The 22,990-nt window shown below is 49.8% G+C and overlaps 1 protein-coding gene across 1 annotated transcript in view; it reads left to right on the top strand.

The window, feature by feature from the left end:
- Positions 1-22,990, top strand: part of LOC147709941 (N-acetylneuraminylgalactosylglucosyl-glucoside beta-1,4-N- acetylgalactosaminyltransferase 2-like) — a 704,718-nt gene that overhangs the window by 642,808 nt on the left and 38,920 nt on the right. The window contains exons 8-9 of the mRNA XM_086925570.1: positions 12,546-12,733; positions 13,179-13,319. Coding sequence (XP_086781696.1) covers positions 12,546-12,733; positions 13,179-13,319 — 329 coding nt within the window. The remainder of the gene's footprint in view (positions 1-12,545; positions 12,734-13,178; positions 13,320-22,990) is intronic.

Here is a 22,990-nt window from a genome sequence, read left to right as displayed (position 1 = left end):
TTGTTTTCAAAGAAAGTTGCCGGTTTTGGATTTTGGCTGTAGGCTCGGTCTAGGAAGTATTCCAGGAGGAACCAACAGCTGGGCAGGAAAGTTGGAGGGCTCAGGGACATTGGTGCACCTCAAGTCCTTTCCTCCAGGGTGCAGGGCAGCTAGATACAGGGGTGCCTTTTGAGACAGGATTTCACCTTACCGGGCCACTTGCAGAAGAGGCAGAGGCTGCAGGTGACGTTGGGGAGTCCTGGACGGGCAAACCACAGTAGACCGAACTCTTGAGTGCTGGGGGACCTCGCTGGGACTGGTGGGCAACTCCGACTCAGGCCGTAGGCGTTGGCTGCAGTGGTGGTTCCAGGATTTGGTTTCTTTGTCCTCTGCAGGCTCAGAGTCCATTTTTGAAGGTTCTTTAGAACAGAGATGCTGTTGACAGGAGATTTGGTCTCTGTTGAAGGCAGTCAGTCCTCCCAGGGGTTCTGGAGGTCACTTGCTGCAGGACAAGTGCATTTTCTGACACATTTCTTCTTCGTAGGTTGCGGGAATCTGCCTTCTTGGTTCAGGACTGCCCCCTAAATACTGTAATTAGGGGGCGTTTTAGGGGACTCAAGGTCAGTAGCCAATGGTCTACTGACCTTAGGGTGACTACACCCTGAGTGTGCTCACCCCACATGGGTGAGTGGGCGCAATCCTTTATCATGATTGGAGAGTGTCTGCCATTTGCAAGATGGTGGGCACTGACGAGTGGGCTTTTACTCACATCCAGGGGTGGGTGGAGTTGGCAGAGTGAATTAAGCGAGTGGACCCTCCTGACTTTTCTCTTAACCCCTTCGATGCTCATGACGAGCTCAGCTCGTCATGAGGTACACCTCTCGTGTGCTCATGACGAGCGGAGCTCGTCATGAGCACACCCATTTACATTAGGGCCCAGCACAGCAGATGAAAGACTCCAGCAGCCATGGTGTTAAATTGATACTGGTCTTTAACCTCTTAACTAACCGTGCTACAGTGGAGTACGTGGTGTCTAGCCACGCAGTGTTACTAAATCACCTTCCTTCAAGTCTATAAGACTTGCCCACATGTACTTTAACTTAATGTCACTGCAGTGTGCTTTTCAAAACCCTTATCAACAATATTGCTTTTTGATTTATCAAGTTGGTGTTTTACACCTTGAACTTCCATACACTACTATCAAACCCTTTACGTATGCAATGAATTGCAATTTTACATTTGTTTCTTGTTTATTTTCGTCATAAACAATTTATCATCATTACATAATTCAGAACATGTCCATAATTATCAATCTTTCTTTTCTGCCCAATGCATTTCGGGCCCTTGACCCTTCTTCAGGAGCACAGACTGCACACAATCCTTCTGGTCTATCACGCTTTACATTGTCACAATCCTCTCTAGCTGAAAACCAGTTTCTTGAAACGTTTTAGGCACACGTTCTCTGGCTCTTGCGCCCCACCTTCGTTCACTCGAGATGCTCTCTCTGTTATTAGTTGGCAGAGTGCGACTATGGGGAATTCCACGGGGTTGCCGAAAAACTCCATGAAATTCCGCTCCGCATTCAGGCAGCAGACCTGGAGGTTTCCCGACCCCCAGATTGCCACCAGCAGACAGCCCAGGCACGGCGGAGAACACCAGATCCAGGACCAGGTAAGCTGCTGCAGCCTTCCTACGGGTGGTTGGAAGGAGCAAACTCCGCCATCCTGCAAAATCTGAGTTTTTGCCAAACTCCACTTTCCTAGTGGAGCGTGGAGTTGGCAAAACTCTGCAAACTCTGCTGGCAGAGCGGAGTTCGCCACTCACACTTACTCGCCTCATCCACCTGAGGGGTGGGGTTGGTAGAGGTGGGCATACCTTCTGGACTTCTCTAATTGTTCCCACCTGCCTTCCTGCCAAAAAGGGGGATAGACAGGAAAGGGGCCTGCTCCTGAAAGCAGGAAAGGCTGGGATATTTTTCCCCTGCCAAAAATGGCTATTCCTGACATGAGAGAGGTGTGACCACATGCTCACAGGAAAGGCTTTGTTTCTGGGTTCAGGGAGCGAAGGCTCCCATCCCAGGTGTCCAGAAACATGTCTCATGGTGGCAGGCTGGTGTATACCAGTCAGGGCACCCACCAGAGGCTGGTCGTTTTTCAGGGGGCATCTCTAAGATTGCATTGTATAATAATTCCCACACTGGCATCAGAGGTCTGCTACCAAACTTCCCAGAATTCAGTAAACTCATTATGGTGCTGTGGAGTTCGTAATGACAACCCCCAGACCATATACTCTTCATGGCTTTACTGCACTTAGAATGTCTAAGAATTGACTTAGAAACTGTAGGGGTACAGGGCTCATGCAACTGTACCCTCACCAGTGGTATTGGGCACCCAGCTAGAGGGGTGTCTTACCTATACTATAGGCAGTGGGTTGCAGGCATGGCACACAGGAATGTGTGCCATGTTGACTCTTCACTTTTCGCTGCACCAAAACATGCAGACTGCAGTGGCAGTGTGTGTTTGTTAAGGTGCAGGACCTCTAAGGGTGGCACAATAAGTGCTGCAGCCCTTGGAAGCCTTCCCTGGCCAGAGTGCCCATTGTACCCATGGTACCTTTTCCAAGGGACTTACATGTGGCCAGAGAGGTGACGATTTGGGAAAGAACACAGGCAATGGGAACCTGATTGGCAGGGACCCAGGGCACATCAAGTCAAAGTACATCAGAAATCTGTCAAAAAGTAGGGGGGTTACTGCAACAGAACCCCATCTTCCTTCACAAGCCACCCCAACCCCCAAGCCCAAAGGACAGGAGACTCAGCCAAACCTGGGAGAGCCTTCCTAGTCTTTCAGGCAAGGAAGAGTAGAGGGAAGGGTTTGATAGTTGCAGGGCCTACTCTGCCTTACAGCCTTCCTTCCAGGTCAGTTCCTTTGCGGATCTGGCCTACCTAACAGTTGCAGGACCTAATCCAAATGCTCTTTTCCTAGGTCTTTAGTCACTTTACTCCATATTTTTAGTTTGGGTTCAGAGGTGCCTAGCTCTACAAATTCTAACTTAGCAAGACCCACAGAGGTCACCCACAGCTTGAGTAACCCCACCATGACCCACATTGTCGGTGGGCTTAGCTTGACATTTGGCAGGGGGCTGGGTCACCATGCCAAGGACAGTGCTGCCATAAAGGCTAACACCAAGCAGAGGTCACTGACAGCTGTCAGTGCCCAGAGCCACACCTTTAGCTCTTAACTGGTAGGTGAAAGTGCTACATTACATGCTTCTTTGGATTCTGGTGGCATGTCTGCTGGTTTAGGGTAGGGGGGCATTATGCTTTGTAGTGAACACCCCTTTTGCACCCTCTGTTCTGTCAACTGAGGAACCACCAACTCAGGCTGGACAGTTGTCTGACTAGTCAGGTATTTTTGTGGGTTAGGGAGGACTTCACCAGTGCCAATTGTGGAGTTCTCCCTTACTGGGACAGAATCTGGCTGACCCACTGGAACTGTGGCTAACAGTTGTCCACCTTTCCTACACTGTCTCTACTTTTCTAGGGGGGCCTAGCTGCACTAACTGCAGGGTCAGCCCTCCCAGGATCCTTGGGTGGGGACTGGCCTTGGACCAGTACCCTACTTTGGCTCAGACCAACCTCTGGGTGGTCATTCCCAAGGAGACAATCAAGGAGGAGGTCCTTACTGATTATCACCTTTCTCCAACTAAGGGACCCAGCTATTTCTAGGGGCACTACAGCCACATATCTAACAGTGGCCTCCCCTGGGAAAGCCCTTACTCTTTTTGTCACCCCTGAAAAATACTGGTTTGAGAGAACCAACCTGTCATGCGCCACAGTGTAAATGGCACAGGTATCTCTGAGGGCAGTGGTTGGGATTCCATTCACCAGTAGGTGGTGGAAGTTTCTACTCCCCCCTGGAATCTGCAACTCACCTGTTGGGTCCATTTTCCAGTTGAAGGCTATGTGGACTTCCTCATCCAAGGAACTACCCCCATAAGCCATGCTGGCAACCCCCTGAAGCTACACTAGGGGCTTTATTTAAGACAGTTAGGGTCCTTTGTGTGGTGTCATGTCTTTTGACAGTTGTTACACAATACCTTGTTGGTATCCCAATTCTGTCCTTGGTACCCTGTTTTAGGTTGTGAGGTGTATTTGGGCGGTATACAACGGTTACCACGCATTTTTTACAACGCGGTACCGTTACCACAATACTTTTACCACGCAGGTCGTTACAACGAAATGCGCTGGGGGGCGCTCCAGGATAGTAAATACTTTAATTTACTATCCAACTCCTTTCCCTAGAGTCCACGGGGACTGGAGTTGGAATAGTAAATTAAATAATTTACTATCCAGCGCCCCTCCACGCAAGTCGTTGTAACGACATGCGTGGTAAAAGTAGCGTGGTAACGGTACGCGTTGTAAAAGTACGCGTGGTACCGTCATACATCCGTATTTGGGCTCACCCTCAGCGGCTCTCGGGCAGCCGAGTGCAGAGTGCCGAGGCCCAACGTTAGCCTACGGGCTAGGGGCGTTCTGTTGATGGTTGCTCTCAGGCAAGCCACAGGGTTGAGGGAGCAAAGCTCCTATAGTTAAGCTCAGGGCAAATGGGGTGTCTAAGTTAGCACAAAAGATGCACCAACAGCAGCACAGGGGCGGCCGGATGCAGAGTGTTGATTTGGCGTTGGGTGCCCAGCTGTTTTCAATGGAAGTTGCCGGTATTGGATTTTGGCTGCAGGCTCGGTCTAGGAAGTATTCCAGGATGAACCAACAGCTGGGCAGGTAGGGCTCGGGCCGTATATGGAAAATGAAATGAAATACCAGCATTTGTAAAGCGCATAGCTACCTCCGGAGAGGTTTTCCGGCACTGGGGGCCATCTGGAAGATTAAGCGATCTATTGCCCAGAGTCATATGGTGCTGGGCTCACCTGCCACCGGCACCGGGGATCGAACTGTGAACCCAGTGGTCCGGAGTCAGGCACCCTGGCCGCTGCACCACACCTCTTCCTCAAAGGTGCACCTCAGGCCCTTTTCTCCGGGGCGCAGGGCGGCTGGCTGCAGGGGTGCCTTTTGAGGCTGGATTTCACCTTACCGGGCCACTCAAGGTTAGAGGGGGCCTCCATGCAGAGGTTGAAAGTGACTTTGGTGTGTCCTTGAGGGTTCAAGCCTCAGTGAACTCGGACTCTTGAGTGCTGGGGGACCTCGCTGGGACCGGTGGGCCACTCAAACTTGTACCGTAGGCGACGGGTGCAGTGGTGGTTCCAGGCATCAGTCTCTTTGTCTTCAGCAGGTTCAGAGTCTTTCTTTTGAGATTCTTTTGAACAGAACTGCTGTTCACAGGAGATACGGTCTTTTTTGAAGGCAGTCAGTCCTCCCAGGGGTTCTGGAGGTCACTTGCTGCAGGACAAGGTGACTTTTGGCACAGGATCTCCAGAAACTGCAGGTGGGCCGGTAGGGCTGGGGCCAAGTCAGTTCTTCTCTGCAGTCGCTTCTGCTGTGCATCTTCTTTCGTCCTTCCTCATAGGCTGTGGGAATCTGCCTTCTGGGTTCAGCGATGCACCCTAAATACTGTATGTAGGGGGTGTTTTAGGTGTCTCAAGGTCAGTAGCCCATTACTACTGACCTTAGGGTGACTACACCCTTGATGTGCTCACCCCACCTGGGGGAGTGGCACAATCCCTAGTCCTGATTGGAGAGTGCCTGCCATCTGCAAGATGGCGAGCACTGAAGAGTGGGTTTTACCTCACCTCCCACACATGAGGGGTGGAATTGGCAGAGGTGGGCACACCTGCTGTGCTGGCTAATGTTTACCACCTCTCTTCCCGCTGAAAAGGGGGTGAGACAGGAAGGGGGCCTGCTCCTGATAGCAGGAGAGACTGGGAGCCGCATTATAAAGGCAGCAAGGCCTTTGAAGATCCCCTGCCACAGATGGCTCTACCTGGCCTGGGGAAGGTGTGAACACCTCCACCCATGAAAGGCTTTGTTTCTGGACCCAGGGAGTGAAGGCTCCCACCCCAGGGGTCCAACAACATGTCTTGTGGTGGCAGGCTGGTGTGTACCAGTCAGGGAACCCACGAGAGGCTGGTTGTTGTTCAGGGGGCATCTCTAAGATACCCTCTGAGTGCATTGCATAATAAATCCCACACTGGCATCAGTGAGGGTTTATTATGCTGAGAAGTTTGCTACCAAACTTCCCAGAATTCAGTAAAGCCGTTATGGTGCTGTGGAGTTCGTAATGACAAACTCCCAAACCATATACTCTTTTATGGCATTACTGCACTGACAATGTCTAAGAATGGACTAAGACACTGTAGGGGTACAGTGCTCATGCACCTGTACCCTCACCACTGGTATAGTGCACCCAGCTAGAGGGGTGACTGATCTATGCCAGGGCAGTGGGTTGTAGGCATGGCACACAGGGATGTGTGTCATGTCGACTCTTCACTTTGTTCTGCACCAAGACACACAGCCTGCAATGGCAGTGTGTGTGTGTGTGTGCAAAGGTCGAGGACCTTTAAGGGTGGCACAATAAGTGCTGCAGCCCTTTGAGGCCTTCCCTGGGTCACAGTGTCCTTTGTACCCATGGTACCTTTTACAAGGGTCTAATATGTGTCCAGAAAGGTACCAATTGGGGGTACAAGGTAACGTTTTGGGAAAGAACACAGGCCCTGGGAACCTGATTGGCAGGGTCCCAGAGCACATCAAGTAAAAGTGCATCAGAAATCTGGGCAGGGGGGGTGGCGTGTACTGCAACAGAAACTCAGCTTCCTACATTTGTGTACGATGGTGGTGTGGGAAGTGGCCGGATCAGGGGTGTCGGAAATGTTGTAGATCTTGCTAATCTTGTGGTGGAAGAAGGTGCCAGGTTTGTTGCAAAGGTCCTGGGACGGGGGCATATTGGTGGTCTCGCTGTTGGGTCTGGCAAACTCCTTTGATGATGGTGAAGAATTCCTTGCTATTGTATGCGTTGGCGTTGATTCTGTCTTGGAGGGCATTTTTCTTAGCGGTTTTCAGGAGGGGGTGGTGTGCGTTGACGGCGAATCAAAAAGTTGCATGAGTTACCAGGGTTTTGTTGTGCCTCCATCTCTTCTCATGACATCTGCAGGAGCGTTTAAACTCGTGGAGGGCGTTCATGGTGTGTTGTTTGCCTGTTCTTTTCTTGAGGGGTGCCAGGGTGTCGGTGCAGTTGGAGATCCATTGCTGGTGGTTGCGTTCTATGGTATTGGCATCCAATGGCATTGGCGGAGTGGTGGTGCTGAGGGAGTTGATGAGAAGTTCTTTGGTGGCCTTGATCCAGCTGCGAAGGGGGCAATGATGGCGGTGGTGTACGGTGGTCGTGGTGAAGGTGAGATGTATGCAATGATGGTCAGTCCATCAGAGTTCTGAGGTGTGGCTATTGTTGAAGTTCCAGCTGGCAGAGAAGACGAGGTCGAGCCTGTGTCCCGCTATGTGCGTCAGTGCAGTCTCTAACTGCTTGAGTCCGATGTTGGTGAGGTTTTCCAGGAGTGGGGTGGTGTTCTAGTCACTGAGGCTGCCCAGGTGGAAGTTGAGGTCTCGAGTAGATATAGTTGCTGGAAGTGAGAGCCTGGGGTGCGAGGAGGTGTATGATCGTGTTGATGAAGGGGGTTAAGGGGCCGGGGTGTCTGTAGACGAGGGTGATGCTAGATGGCAGGTGGTGTTGTATTCAGGGTAGGGTGAGGAGGGTGCTGGCATCATAGCAGTGGAGTGTACTTGAGGCAGGGTCCCTGGCGCTAGGCACAGTCCAGACTTGGACAGATGCAGCCGGGCTTGCCTTTGGTGTGCAGCAGCACGCCCGCTGAGCGCAACCGCCATTCAGTAATGCTGCGAGGAACTGAACAGCTGCAAGGTGGGAAACACAATAGTGGGAAAGGACACTGGAGGGCTGTGGGGCCATGGGGGATTGCAGTAGCAACAAGGTAGAGGACAGAGAACAAGGAACTGAAAAAAGCACAGAAAAAACAAAGCAAAGAAAAAAATCAAAGCCAAAGACACAGACAAAAAAACAACGGAGAAGAGCAGAAAAAGGGACAGAAACATCAGAAAAGAGGGACATGGGGGCATTCAAGCAGCAGAGCAGTGATGCTCTATCCCTGGACCACCGGAGACGAGGTGCAGGCAAGAGCCTGTGTATGGAGGAGGGCCTCAAACTCCTCACATCCGGGTCAGAAGACCAGCGGCAGCAAATGGGGACAGCAGTAGACGCTACCAGATGGTGCTGCACTGTGGAAGGAGCACGTCCACTAAGGGATAGTTCTCCATACATCCAAAACCTCACTAAAAGGGGGTGGGGAAAAAGCAGAACCACCCGGTCGCCTCCTCCAATCTAACAGTGACAATCAGATTCCATGTTCCCCAGTACCCCAGCAAGTAACGGCAGATCAAGCTGCGTGCCCAAGTGCCTGGGCCTTTACCAACCCGTGCCCCTGGCGCCCGCTGCCACCTATGGCCGATATCAGCGACTTGAGCCAGTAAGTGGAGTCCCCCACCATTCTTGTGCGGTGTCCTCGGCACAGTGGGTCCTCTGCAGTGAGGGATTTTTCAGGGGACAGAGTGCACCACCTACAGGCACCAGGCCTGGGCCTGACATAACCCCCCAGGCTTCCTCCACTCCCTTTCCACCTTCTCCTCCCCTGGACATCGACACTGGTTTCCAATCCATCACGCTCTCTCTGAATCTGTGACTCAGCCAGCATGAGCCTCAGCCATAAGGCTGGGTGCAGCAGTTACCGTCGAGTCCACTGGTGAACCTCCCATGGAGGTGATGCAACAGGGCACCATTAGGTGTGAAGTTGTGGAGCTCCCGCACCACCTCTTCTGGCCTTTAATTCAGAGAGGCGCAGCCTACCATTGGTAATCTCCTCCGTGCACCCAGGTGTAGTGGTGGCACGTGTTTTGCTATGCAGACCTCTCCACATTGGTCCACAGGAGTGCCTCTCCTGATCACAGCTCCCTGGGGGAACCAGGCGGTCTTCTTACACAGGTCAGCAATGTGTCTCCAATCCATGTGACCTGCCAGGCTTCAGAACCTGGTAAGGAGGATCGCTGATGCCTCACAGGCTACGGCCAGACGGGGCCCGCCTCCACCGTCAGGCCGCAGTAACCCAACAGCACCGGCACCTCCCACTCCGGGCCTCATACGCAGGCCCAGCAAGGCCATCAGGCCCCAGGGACGGTCCTCCCTCCCAGGCATCAGCCACCATGGTGTTGCAAGGATGGTGAAATGAAAAGTGCTGCATCACTGTTTTTTCCACAGCGATGCTCTACTTTTTTTATAAATGAGGTGCTGATTCTTTTTTTCCTCTTCCCCTGGGACTCAAGCTTGCCTTCCTGGCAGTTCGGGGGATTTGGGGTGACTTTTTGACCTGTGCTGAACTTGGTAACTTGTTCCTGGCTGCTGCATTCTGCATTCAGTGGGATTTATTTCCTTAGAGGTGTATTTGTTAGCTTTTTTTGCCTCTAGAGGCTGACTAACGTGAATTTTTTTGCCATTAATTGCCGCCCGTCACTTTTTTCATGCTAGTGTCAAGATGTTTAGCGCCATGATGCTAGAGTTAGCAGCAGTATTCTAAATACGTCGCCAACATGGCGATGGATTTCGACGATAGACAGTGGTAAAAAGAATTCTGCTAAGCGGCACTTCTTGTAAATATACCCCTAAGATCCACCTAAGTTGAGTGTTAGGGCAGGTTCTTGTCTGATACTGATTCCAGATACCAGTAGATGAATGTATTCAGGTGTATGAGCTTCCCCGCAGACATTGTGTCCACTAGGGTGCTGCCACAGGGTAGCAAGGGGCATATCTCTGCTGGCACATATTTTTCCAGAACCAAAGAAGCTGGCTCTCAATTGGCCCTCACTACCCACTGACTAAGGTTAGGGCCTAGCATTAGTCACCATGGCTAATCTTTGCCTGCCGTCTCTGGGGCCTCTTATAATATCCCCCACTCCCACAGAAAGTACCTTACTCCTTGTCTTTCCCCTCCTGTCCTATGTTTAAAACAATAAATGCCAAGCTCATCCTTCATCTATTTTGTGATCATGGCAGAGATGATCCATCCTAGTGCTCGGCTCCCAGGATGGCAGAACCTGAGTTATTCCTACTCCAGCTGGGACATGAAGTACTCTTTTTGTGGATGGATGAGCCGTGCGGTAGCTTGGTGTTTACAAGCCCAGGTTCTATTTGCTCTCACTTGGAGGTCTGTAGTATCCTCAGGTCATGTTAATATGTACCCATTCATCCTGCACCTAGCTGCTCAGCTAGTGTGAGTGTTCGGTGTTATGTTAGTGTGAGTAGAATGCTTGGGTGCCTGGTGTGTGTGTGGTCAGAGGAATGAGGGGTTCTGTTTGGCACAATGGAAGTGATGCCTTCCTCCCACCAGGGCATGGTGAGGCTGATGTGTGGTGGCAACTGATCCATACCTTTTAAGCCCTCCCCCGGTAGGGGAAAGGCTCTCAGAATGGGCTTAGTCCTCCATACTGGTTTCCTTACTAAACTCAGGCATGTAATGTGCTGCAATGTCTGGTGGTGGCTGCTGTATGTGGGTTAGAGGGTGTCCTGCCTCTCTAAGGTCCTGCAGAGCTCTTTGCAGGGGGGACCAGGACATCTGCACAACTTCACCTGAACTCCCTTGCAACAGACATGAGGCAATACAACATTAGGCTCCTGCCCTCACTGCATTTTGTGAAGATGCACTTCACATTTATTGAGGTGCAAGGGTGTCTTTTGTGTGGCCATGACGTCCCATCGAGAGGGTGAGACAAGTTCTAGCTACTGGAGCCTCCACTTTTCTTCTATATGGACTTCCAGGCCAGGATCAGCTGCTCCAGTTCAGAGGACCATTCGCCAATCAATCAATTAAGTCATTCTCTTTTTGATGGGGAGCCAGTTGAGGTCTCTCAGGTGTTGGGTGATGTGTTTGTGTCAACGGATGCAGAGGACGAGTCTGGCTGTGATGTTCTGTATGGTCTGCAGTTTGCAGAGCAGAGATTTGTTGATCCCGGCATAGAGGGTGTTTCCTTAGTCCAGTCTGCTGGTTATGAGTGCGTGGCTGACGGTCTTTTTTGATTCGTGGGGGGATCCATTTGAAGGTCTTGCGAAGGATGCGGAGGGTGTTGAAAACAGGTGGAGGCGACGGCATTGATTTGTCGGGTCATGGAGAGGGAGGAGTCGAGTATGATGCTGAGGGTCCAGGCGTGGTCCGTGGGGGTGGGGGATGCTGAGGGTGGTGGGCCACCAGGTGATGTCCCATGCAGAGGGAGAGGGTCCAAAGATGAAGACTTCTGTCCTCAGAGTTGAGGTTCAGGCAGCTGCTGCTCATCCAGGATGCGATGTCCTTCATTCCTTCCTGGAAGCTGAGTCTGGTGGTGGTGCGGTTCTTGATGAGGGAGAGGATGACATGGGTGTCATCAGCATAGGATATTATGTTGCATCAGTGCTGTCTTACAATGGTGGCGAGGGGGGCCATGTAGATGTTGAAGAGCATAGGGCTGAGCGATGATCCTTGGGGTACTCCGCAGTTGATTTCTGTGGGTTCGGAGAGGAAGGGTGGAAGTCTGATTCTTTAAGTTCTGTCAGTGAGAAAGGAGCAGAGCCAGTCGAGGGTGGTTCCCTCTATGCTGGCGTCGGGGAGTCTGGTGGTGAGTGTGCGGTGGGTGATGGTGTCGAAGGCTGCAGAGAGGTTGAGTAGGATCAGGGCCTTGGTGTGGCCTTGGTTGAGAAGAGTGCTGATGTTGTCTGTAACGGCGAGTAGAGCGGTCTCGGTGCAGTGGTTGTTGCGGAATCCGGATTGGGAGGGGTCAGGATCTGGAGCCTACAGTTCTCTTCTGCATGGTTTTCCAGGGCAGGATCTGCTGCTCCAGCGCAGAGGGGCATTGGCCACGGTCTGGGCCCTGTGCATCACTGTTTGCTTCAATTTATCAAAATTAGGATCACCCATAATCAGAGTGGAAATGTGTAAGTCAAATGCATCAAACACAATCGTTCATCTGTGGTTGTCTCCAATCTTCTTTTGAAGTCTCAAAAAAGGGTTGCCAGAAAATCAGCCTAATCTTTCATTTTAATGATTATAACTGAAATTATTAGCATAACGAAAAAAGCATTTCACAAAATGATGAGGTGCAAAAATATCAGTGTTAAAATTCCTCATAGAGACTTAGAACGTTATGCTGGACTTTGAACCTGCACTGCGCCTGCTGCCTCTTGGCTAGGTTCATGATGAAGAAATACTACATACATACAGACAAATATCGCTTGACAAATTAATGCTGCACTTTTCTCAAATGCTCATGAGTACTGTGAACAGGATAAGTGAAGTGAACAGTAGTACGAAAACATGACTGAAATAGCGGGATCCTTAATAACTTTGCACAGTTGACTTCTTCGCTGACATTCGACTGCTCATGTGTACACTTAAATTAAGTCCAAGTTTCAACCTTTCATGGCTATGATAGGCCCTGTGTCATGATCAGGAAATGAATTAAAGAGCATGACTGCAGGATAGAGTGGAATTCTGGGAAAACTCTAATGTTGCCATTTTAACTCTTGTAGAGCGGAACATCAATTCCCTGGTTACCATCGTTACAAAAACTTTTTTGCGCTACCAAAAATTAAATATTTTGATAAAGAGTATCCACAAGTATTACCCAAACATCACCATAATTGTTGCTGATGATAATGATCTACCCGAAAAAATCCAGGAGCCAAACGTCGAGCAGTACTTCATGCCATTCGCCAAGGTACTAAACGGTGATGTAGGCATCCACCTGGTGCATGCCAGATGTCAATACGCAGGGTTAAGGGTCTTAATTCTCTTGGTGGTGGTTTTGGAGACCAATCAGAAGGTGTTGGGCTTTCTGGGATCCAACTGTGTTACTGCAATTGCTTTACTGCTTCTTGTCTCGTACATCTCAGGTGGGTAAGCTAATCCTTTCTGACAGGACGTTGATTCTGCTTGCATTTCTACTCCAGTCTGTGATTTCCACTGTATGAGACTGACATGCTGTCTCTTTTTTTTTTTTTCTTTTTTTGTCCTCATCTTGCGTGTCACAGATGAGGAATTTTTTGTTTTTTTTCTCCCTATTTTGCTCCCCACCCATGCTGTCTCTTACTCCCGCACAAAGTTCTGGTATTCAGGTTAAATTCTAAAGTTGCACATTTAAAGCTTCCATCTTATCTTTTCAGGGTTGGTTTGCCGGGAGGAATCTTGCAGTGTCTCAAGTTACAACAAAGTATTTCCTTTGGGTGGATGACGACTTTATATTTCATGAAAAGACGAAGCTTGAGAAGCTGGTCGATGTTTTGGAGGCGACAAACCTGGATCTGGTAAGAGGTGCAGGGCTGTGAATAAAGAGGGTACACCCCCGAATCCTACAGTAGTGGGTGGGAGAGGAATGGAGAGAAGCAGCAATGGAGCTTTGACACAGATAATAGAATCAGCAGTTCTGTTGAACATCTACATCCCTTTAGGTGATTGCACCAAAGAATGAGCAGAAGATCTCTCTGAGCGCAAAAATCTGACTCATTGCGATGATAGGAGCACAGGATCATCTCCTGGATCTTATGGTAAGGGGGTGAATGAGGGATGGAGAGAAGCAGGGATGGAGGTCTGACATTGAGTACTAGTTTCAGCAGGAGTCTTAAATATCTACACCCCTTCATGTGATTGCACCAAAGAATGAGCAGAAGATCTCTCTGGGCACAAGAATCTGACTCAATGCGATATTAGGCACACAGGAACGCCTCCATAATCCTACAGTAGGGGGTGGGCGAGGGATGGAGTGAAGCAGCGATGGAGGTTTGACACAGAAAACTAGAATCAGCAGTATTGTTGAACATCTACATACGTTTAGGTGATTGCTCCAAAGAATGAGCAGAATATCTCTCTGAGCACAAGAATCTGACTTAATGTGATGATAGGTGCATTGGATCGCATACTGGATCCTATCGTAGGGGGTAGATGAGGGATGGAGAGAAGCAGGGATGACACCAAGAACTAGTAACAGCAGGTCTTTTGAACATCTACATTCACCTGCACAAAAGAATGAGCACAAGATCTCTTTGAGCACAAGAATCTGACTCAATGGGATGACAGGTGCACAGGATCGCTTCCTGGATCCTATGGTAGGGGGTGGGTGTAGGAAGGAGAGAAGCAGGGATGGAGGTCTGACACAGACTGCTAGAATCCGCAGTACTTTTGAACATCTAGATCCCTGTATGTGATTGTACCAAAGGACGAGCAGAAGATCTCTCTGGGCACAAGAATCGGACTCAATGTGAGAAAAGCCACACAGGATCGCCTCCTGGATCCTACGGTAGGGGTGGGCGAGGGATGGAGAGAAGCAGGTTTGGAGGTTTGACAGACATAACTAGAATCAGCAGAACTCTTGAACATCTACATCCCTTGATGTGATTGCACCAAAGATGTAATATCATTCATTCAAGAAATCTTTATTTCGGCAAAGTACCATAAAAGTATACAAAAACACATAAAAACAATAGCAATAGCAATAGATTATATTTTCAATTGATTATAGCAAAAATAATTTCCAAAGCATTTTCTAGATGGACACAATTCGGCAAAATTCATACAGATAAAAGAGCCACTTTAAAAAAGGGAACAATAAATAATTTGATAAAAGACAATACAAGTTTCTGAGGAGACAGTGTTGATCCTATTAGCTGCCATTCCATACTCAAGCTCTAGCAATTAAAAATCTGCGCTTGTGCCACATTGCTACCAGAAATTGCGAAACAGCAAATACAATGGGTCTAGTTGTGTCTAATTTTAGAACTCTAAAGGCTTGCATACATTGCAAAAATCCCAAATTCTTACACAAAGGTACGAGCCAGTACTTCCTGTGCTTGTGATGAGCTGGACAAAAGAAGAGAACGTGCATCAGTTTCAATGTCACTATTACAACCAGGACAATTTTTCAGAGCAGGAGTTGACCACCTACTAGTAAAGGCTCGCAAAGGTAAAACACCATGTCTCCACTGAACATACAGTTTTTTTGCTAATAAGGGATATATGTCATCCAAAAAGCCCTCAAAATGGTAAATGTCTTTAACCAATAGGTAAGAAGCAGTTAAGGGGCCGACTTGAAGATTGCATACTGCACCATTAAGCTTGTCAGCACAAAATATTTTTGTGAGTTGGGTGCGTGAGATCGTTTTACAACCCCTCTCAGGGTCAGACCATAGAACAGGTACTCCTAACTTTATGCATTCATTCTTTATAAATATGAGCCAGGGAATTTTTCCTGCACTCGAAAAGGTCAGTATTTCTTTGAGTTCCTGCCTGTAGTTTGACAACTCCGGTGTTACCCAGAGCCTGCGCCAGAACCTAAGAGATTTTAGCGCTAGCTCTTCGTTGAAGGTCCTGACCCCCAGATTGAGCCTTAGAGGAAGAAGTGGAGTACTAGATGGTAGTGCTAGCAACTGTCTTAGAAATTTATTTTCTGTCTTGGTAATTTGGGTCCTACAAGAATGTCCCCATAGTTCGCCGCCATACATAATCGCACCCCTGGCTTGTAATTTATAAACCTCCAACGGTGGTCCAACAGGTTTAATAGTGGACTTGTTGGATAGTTTGAGGATTCCACCTGAGAGTTGGGCCAATTTTAGTTGTGACTTAATTTTCTGGGGGTCCCACGTCAGGTTCTCATTAATAGTGACCCCCAGATAGTCAAAAGTGGATACCCTTTCAAGATTTGTTGTTCCTAGGCTTGGGTTTGGCCGAGTGGTTGCGGGAGGATTGAAGATCATGAATTTGGTTTAAAGAGAATTGATCTCCAGTCCCCGACCGCTACAGAATTCTTCAAAACCATCCAATGTGCGCTGTATACCCATTGGGGATTTAGACAACAAGAGGGTGTCGTCGGCGAACATAATTGCAGGGACCCTATTACCAGCCAGCTTCGGAGCATCGTTGTTCTGTACTCCATTAAGGTGCGCGATTACCTCGTTGACATAGAGGCAAAACAGGGTAGGTGCAAGCACACAACCCTGCCTTACCCCCCTGCCAACGGGAAATCGAGATGTCAAAGCACCATTTTTCCCACATCTAACTTGGGCAAAGTTGGCCTCATGTAGCCTCATCAGGGCGGACAGAAGATGTGCCGGGATACCTAGTTCAAGGAGCACAGTCCAGAGTTTCCCCCCGGGGAACTAGATCAAACGCAGAGTGAAGGTCCAAGAATATCATATAGAGGCTGCCACCCTCTATTCTCACCGTTTTCAATACAAGAGTAGTAAATGAAAGATTTGGTCCACGGTGGAGGTATTCTTCCTAAACCCTGCTTGATACGGGCTAAGAATTGTATACTCCTCTATCCAGTCCTGTAGCCGGTCCAGAATGAGTCTCGCAAAGATCTTTTGGGGGACATCAATAAGGCTTATGGGCCTGTACTTGGATGGGAGCAGAGGAGAGCCCTTTTTAAAAATGGGGACTATCTCCGAGCCCAGCCAAGTACAGAGTACCGCCATGCCTCTCAGGACCGCATTAAAAAGGATCTGGAAGTATGGGCCCCAGATATTTGGCTCCTGCTTAAAGAGATCACCCGGGAGTTTGTCCAGGCCTGGGGCTTTGCCTGTGGCGAGTTTGGAGATAGCATTACAAACTTCCGCCACCGTGAACTCAATCACCTCAAAATGTGGAGTGGGAACTAGCTGAGTAAATGTTTTTTCAAGGTCATCTGGGAGGCCCTCAATGGAATATAGAGCCCGGTAATGGCCTTCCCGGTAATGGCCTTCCCAGACTTCCGCTGCTATATTAGGTTCAATGGCTACTTTCGGCTCACCGCAGCCATTGTTAATTATGGACCAGAATTTCCGGGAATCTTTAGTTGCTAGCGCAGAAGATAGACTGGACCACCTATTGTGGTCCCACTCTTCCTTCGCACATTTGGTCAGCCATTTATAATGTGCTCTCCTAGCTTTAATTTCAGTTTTGTTATTATTTTTTATGGCCTGTATTAGCTCTGATTTGGCCTTCCTACAAGCTGCATTGTACCATGAACATTGTCGGACCCTTTTTGCCTTCTTAGACACCGAGGGTTAAGTACCTCTGCCAGGTTGGATACTAAATCCACATGGAGCGCCTCCAACTTGATTAAATAATCAGGGGGCAGTGGTTGAGTAGTTAGCGCAGCGACCTCTAGAAACAGAGGAACTATCTGACTGTATAATGTTCCTAGTTGATCCAGGTGTTCCATTAATGTGTGCCATCTTACTCTTCGTCTGTCATTGGACAGAGTAAGCCTAGCATCGGTTTCACCAGTAGCTGAAGTGCCGCTCCTGCTGTTATTGAGCGGGCCCAGTTCTAAAATTAGGGCATTGTGATCACTCTCAGCTCTTATGGTGACCATAAAGTTCATAACCTTTGGCCATAACCGTGTTTCAGCCAAAATATAGTCAAGACGGGACATATGTCCAGGTTTATTAAAAGTACATTTGGCTGGGGTGTCCGAGGGGGTGCGGCCGTTACATGCTCGCAAAGAATGGTTTAAGGTTAAGGCCATGATCTGTATGGCTAACGGAGACAATGCCATGGGGAAGGGGCCTGGGTTGGGGGTATAGACCAGTAGTCATCCTCTACCAATAAGATATCTTCCTTCATAGCCTCAAGAGGCTCAAAATGGCAATTCAGGTCGCCCCTCACCATAAGGTGAGTGTCGCTCGGAATTGTTAAAATAAAATCGGACAGATCCTCAATAGTGCTGGACTCGCTACCTATACTTACAGGGCGAGAGTAGATGTTGATTAGGGCAAGGTTAAAAGCATTGGGCCATACAAGGACTACACATTGGACGTCTTTGGTATGGGTATTTAATGACTTAACAGTACATCCCAGATGAGAACCGACCCAGATAGTAAGACCTCCTGACGGGCGGCCTCTCCCTCCCCATACAGCCGGCACGTGGAATGTAACATAACCCACGCGGTTTTGCTCCGTTCGAGCCCAGGTCTCTTGGAAGAGGCACACATCATTTTCGTTCATGAAGGATCCCCACTCGGGGCAGGTCAGTTTATTGGGCAAACCCGCAATATTCCATGATAGTATTTTAAGTGTGTCTGTCCTATGGCCCAGGTCCCTGCACTTGAGTGGCTCCATATTACCCCCGTCAGTAAGGCTCATTTTGCATAATGAGGGATGCGGTGAGTTAGCTTCTATCGGTATATTAGCTACAGGGTCCTTGCTACTACCAATGGATGATGGGCTATTAGTTTGAGTAGCTGGAGTCAGGGTATTCACCATATTTATTCCAACAATCTTTACCCTATAGTGCTTGCAGATTTTCCTAATAATTCGTTTCCTCCATTAACCCTTGCTTTCTCCGAGACTGCCCCAGTTATACCCCCTTGGTTGGGCTGCAGTCAATCCACCATATCCAGGCAACTATAGCACCAAAGAATGTGCAGAAGATCTCTTTGAGCACAAAAATATGACTCAATGTGATGATAGGTGCACACGATCGCCTCCCGGATCCTATGGTAGGGGGTGGGTGAGGGATGGAGAGAAGAACTAGTAACAGCAGGACTCTTGAACATCTACATCCCATTCCATCAAAGAATGAGCAGAAGATCTCTCTGAGCACAAGAATCTGACTCAATGTGATGACAGGCGCACAGGATCGCCTCCCGGATCCTACGGAAGGGGGTGGGAGAGCAGCAGGGATAGATGTCTGACACAGATAACTAGAATCAGCAGTACTCTTGAACATCTACATCCCTTTATATGATTGCACGAAAGGAAGAGCAGAAGATCTCTCTGGGCCGAGAATCTGACTCAATGTGATATTAGGCACACAGGATCGCCTCCCGGATCCTACTGTAGGGGCGGGCGAGGGATGGAGAGAAGCAGGAATGGACGTTTGATACAGATAACTAGAATCAGCAGTACTGTTGAACGTCTACACCCCTTTATGTGATTGCACCAAAGAATGAGCAGAAGATCTCTCTGAGCACAAGAATCTGAGTCAATGCGATAATAGCACACAGGATCGCCTCAAAAAGAGCTCGATTACCGGATGGACTGGGGCCAACAAGTGTGATTCAATATCCCAGATTGCAATGCACAAGTGTTGCTTTTTGACCTCAGAGGGTTCACACTTGGCTCACTCACTCAGGAGGCACAGCACAGCAAACACACTCAGCAAGAACACTTAATAGGCACACACAGCTCAGCTTCCTTCCATACTGTGACCCTCAATACAAGTGACCCGGTGTTTGGGCTGATACTTATCAGATCAGAAAAAAGCTAAACTGATCGATAATGATTTGTTAATCCTCCAAAAAAAAGAATAATGTGCAGATGTTAGTGCTAAAGGCACCACAATCCACATGCACCAAACATTATCAAGTTTTTTTCACCCACTACATTTTGTCAGGTTTGATCTGCTGAAGTTTATCAAGGGGAAACTGTAGAGTGCAGCATTAGCCTTCAAACCCCTAATTGTGATATCTGCAATAATAAGGGTTACTGTCCAGATTGTAATTAACCGGGTTACCTGTAATAAGTGCCCAAGCAAGTAGTTTCCTCATTCCTTGCTGCACTACATAGCCAAAATAGCTGGGTAGTAAGTTAACAGGAAGCTTTCAAACTTTATGAAGGATAACTCGCTTTTCGATGGAGCACACTTAGCTTCTAGCCACTTTGGGGTCCTAAAATATTCCTGGTTACTATGCGTAATGAGCTGCATATAACGTTAGACCATGGAGGATTAGCTGCCCTGGTCCTACTAGACTCCTCTGCAATCTTCATCACTGTGTCTCACAATAATCCGCTCTCCAGTCTTTGCGAGGTGGGTGTCGAAGGCAAAGCGGCATTTGGCTATCTTCAATCATGGATTTGTAAAGCGCTCTACTTACCCGTGAGGGTCTCAAGGCGCTGAGGGGGGAGGGGAGCTGCTACTGTTCGAAGAGCCAGGTCTTGAGGAGCCTTCTGAAGGTGAGCATGTCTTGGGTCTGCCATAGGTGGGTGGAGAGGGTGTTCCAGGTCTTGGCGGTGAGGTATGAGAAGGATCTGCCGCCGGAGGTAGTGCGTTGGATGCGCGGCACGGAGGCGAGGGCGAGGCTGGCGGAGCGGAGCTGGCGGGCTGGGGTGTAGAAGTTGAGTCTGTTGTTCAGGTAGGCTGGTCCAACGTTGTGGAGTGCTTTGTGTGCGTGGGTGAGGTGTTTGAAGGTGATCTTTTTGTTGACGGGAAGCCAGTGCAGGTCTCTTAGGTGGAAGGAGATGTGGCTGCGGTGGGGGACGTTGAGGATCAGTCGGGCTGAGGCGTTCTGGATGCGTTGTAGTCGTTGCAGGTGTTTGGCTGGTACTCCTGCGTAGAGTGTGTTGCTGTAGTCCAGCCTGCTGCTGACAAGGGCTTGGGTAACCGTTCTTCTTGTTTCGGTCGGGATCCACTTGTAGATCCTGCGGAGCATGCGGAGGGTGTTGTAGCAGGAGGAGGAGATGGCGTTGACCTGCTTTGACATGGAGAGGGAGGAGTTGAGGATGAATCCCAGGTTGCGTGCTTGGTCCGTGGGTGTCGGAGCTGTTCTCAGTGCGGTCGGCCACCAGGAGTCATCCCAGGCCGAGGGGGTGGGCCCTAGGATGAGGACCTCTGTCTTGTCCGAGTTTAGTTTCAGACGGCTGCTCCTCATCCATTCGGGGACGGCCTTCATTCCCTCGTGGAGGTTGGTTTTGGCGGTGCGCGGGTCCTTGGTTAGGGAGAGGATGAGCTGGGTGTCATCAGCGTAAGAGATGATGTTCAGGTTGTGCTGGTGGGCCACTTGTGCGAGGGGGGCCATGTAGACATTGAACAAGGTCGGGCTGAGGGATGAGTCTTGGGGTACGCCGCAGATGATGCCGGTGCTATGGTTGCTTTTGAATCCGGACTGGGATGGGTCTAGGATGCTGTTGTCCTCGAGGTGCTGGGTCAGCTGCATGTTGGCGATTTTCTCGATGACCTTTGCCGGGAAGGGGAGCAGGGAGATGGGCTGGAAGTTCTTGAGGTCTTTGGGGGTCCGCTTTGGGTTTTTTGAGGAGTGTGTTGATTTCGGTGTGCTTCCAGCTTTCCGGGAATGTCGCGGTGTCGAAGGAGATGTTGATGATTTTTTGCAGTTGGGGTGCAATGGTTGCGTCAGCTTTGTTGAAGATGTGGTGTGGGCAGGGGTCTGATGGCGATCCCAAGTGGATTGAGTTCATGATCTTGCGTGTCTCTTCTTCGTTGACGGGAGTCCAGGAGGTCAGATTGTTGGTGCAGGTAGCGTTCGGGGGGTGGTAAGCTGCGGTCTGGGGGGATGAGGAGTTGAGGGTGTCTTGGATGTCAGCGATCTTGCAATGTAAAAAGGTGGCCAGTGACTCGCACAATTCCTGGGAGGGCGGGATGTCGTTCGTGTTGGCGCTGGGGTTGGAGAGTTACTTCACTATGTTGAAAAGTTATTTGCTGTTGTGTGCATTGTTCTCCAGTCGGGATTTGAAGGATGATCTCTTGGCTGTTCTGATGAGGTGGTGGTGTCTGCGGATGGCGTCCTTGTGGGCTGCGTGGCTGTCTGGTGTGCAGTCGTGAAGCCATTTCTTCTCCAGCTTCTGGCATGTCCGTTTGGAGGCCTGGAGTTCTTTGGTGAACCAGGCGGCTTTCTTGCTGGGGTGGTTGATGGAGGGTTTCTTGAGCGGGGCGAGAGTGTTGGCGCAGTAGTCGATATACTGTCTGAAGTTACGAGCGGCGGCGTCTGGGTCGGTGGGGTCGTTGGGTTGGTTGTGGGCGAGGGTAGAGGTCAGCTGGTCCTCAGTGACTTTGCTCCAGCGGCGGTGGGCCAGCTGTTGGGTGCGGTGGTGCGTTGTTGGTTTCATGAAGGTGAAGTGGATGCAGCGGTAGTCGGTCCAGTGGAGTTTGGTGGTGTTGTTGAAGGCGACGTGGGTGCTTGTGGAGAAGGCGGCGTCGAGTGTGTGGCCATGGATGTGGGTGGGTTCGGTAACGAGCTGTCTGAGGCCACGGTTGGCGAGGTTGTCGATCAGGGTGGTGGAGCTGGCGTCGTTGTTGTTCTCGAGGTGGAAGTTCAGATCCCCGAGGAGGATGTCATCCGTGGAATTGAGAGCGTGGGTGCTGGCGAGGTCGGCAATGGAGTCTCTGAATGGGGCCCGTGGTCTGGGGGGTCTATAGACAAGTGTTCCTCTGAGGATGGTGTTGTGGTCGGTGTGGATCCGGAAATGGAGGTGTTCGGCCGAGTTGAGGGAGTCGTCTGTGAGGGTGCGTTAATTCTCACATGCAGATCTCAGACTGGGTTCCTTTAGGACTATCTCTTGCGGAAGCCCTCCAGGATCCTGGCAGAGCCTCTATGTTGCACCTCTACCATGACCACTATAGGCAGGAGGTGGTTAGGATCTGAGCATGTCATCTTTACAAAGCACAGCTGGGCCCTGAGCCTGAATCCCCGTCCTTCATTTTAAAGTGAAAATTAGCAGATGTCTAAGTCCAATTGGTCCCTGCTAGCCGTACTGTATGTGTCTTGTAAAGCGCACTGCTGCCCTGAGGCGTCGGGCGCTGTAGACCGCTGGGGAACCCGTCCTGGCTATCCCTGTGAGATGGTCCCTACTGGGTATCTCCAAGGTGAAACCAGGCATCCCCGGCGAATATGGGGGGCCGTTGTAGAGATGAGGCAAGCTAATGCCCAAAGTTGCCGAGTGTGATCCCTGGTTAGAGTAGGCACCGAGGCGAGAATTATCGAGTCCGCTGACCCTGGTCCACGACCCTGCCGCGTCGGGAATTATAACCTGGTCCCGGGCTGTTCTCTGCTTCCGGGTCTGCCGCCTCTAACCAGTGAGCCAAACCACTCCCAGTAATAGATGCCTCTATGGTTTGGCGTTTTTTCAGAGATCCACTGCAGGGGTTGGTCTCTCTCCAGCACTAGTGACTCGCCATTTGAGCCCTAGATTTGGCGACCTCTTAAAGAAGTTACTTGTCTCCCTTTGAACCATATGTACACCAAGGAAATGCTGCACAGAACCTCGG

This window comes from Lissotriton vulgaris, chromosome 6 (genome assembly GCF_964263255.1).
Source record: "Lissotriton vulgaris chromosome 6, aLisVul1.2, whole genome shotgun sequence".
Taxonomy (NCBI): Eukaryota; Metazoa; Chordata; class Amphibia; order Caudata; family Salamandridae; genus Lissotriton; species Lissotriton vulgaris.
This window is presented reverse-complemented; position numbering and strand designations above follow the sequence as displayed.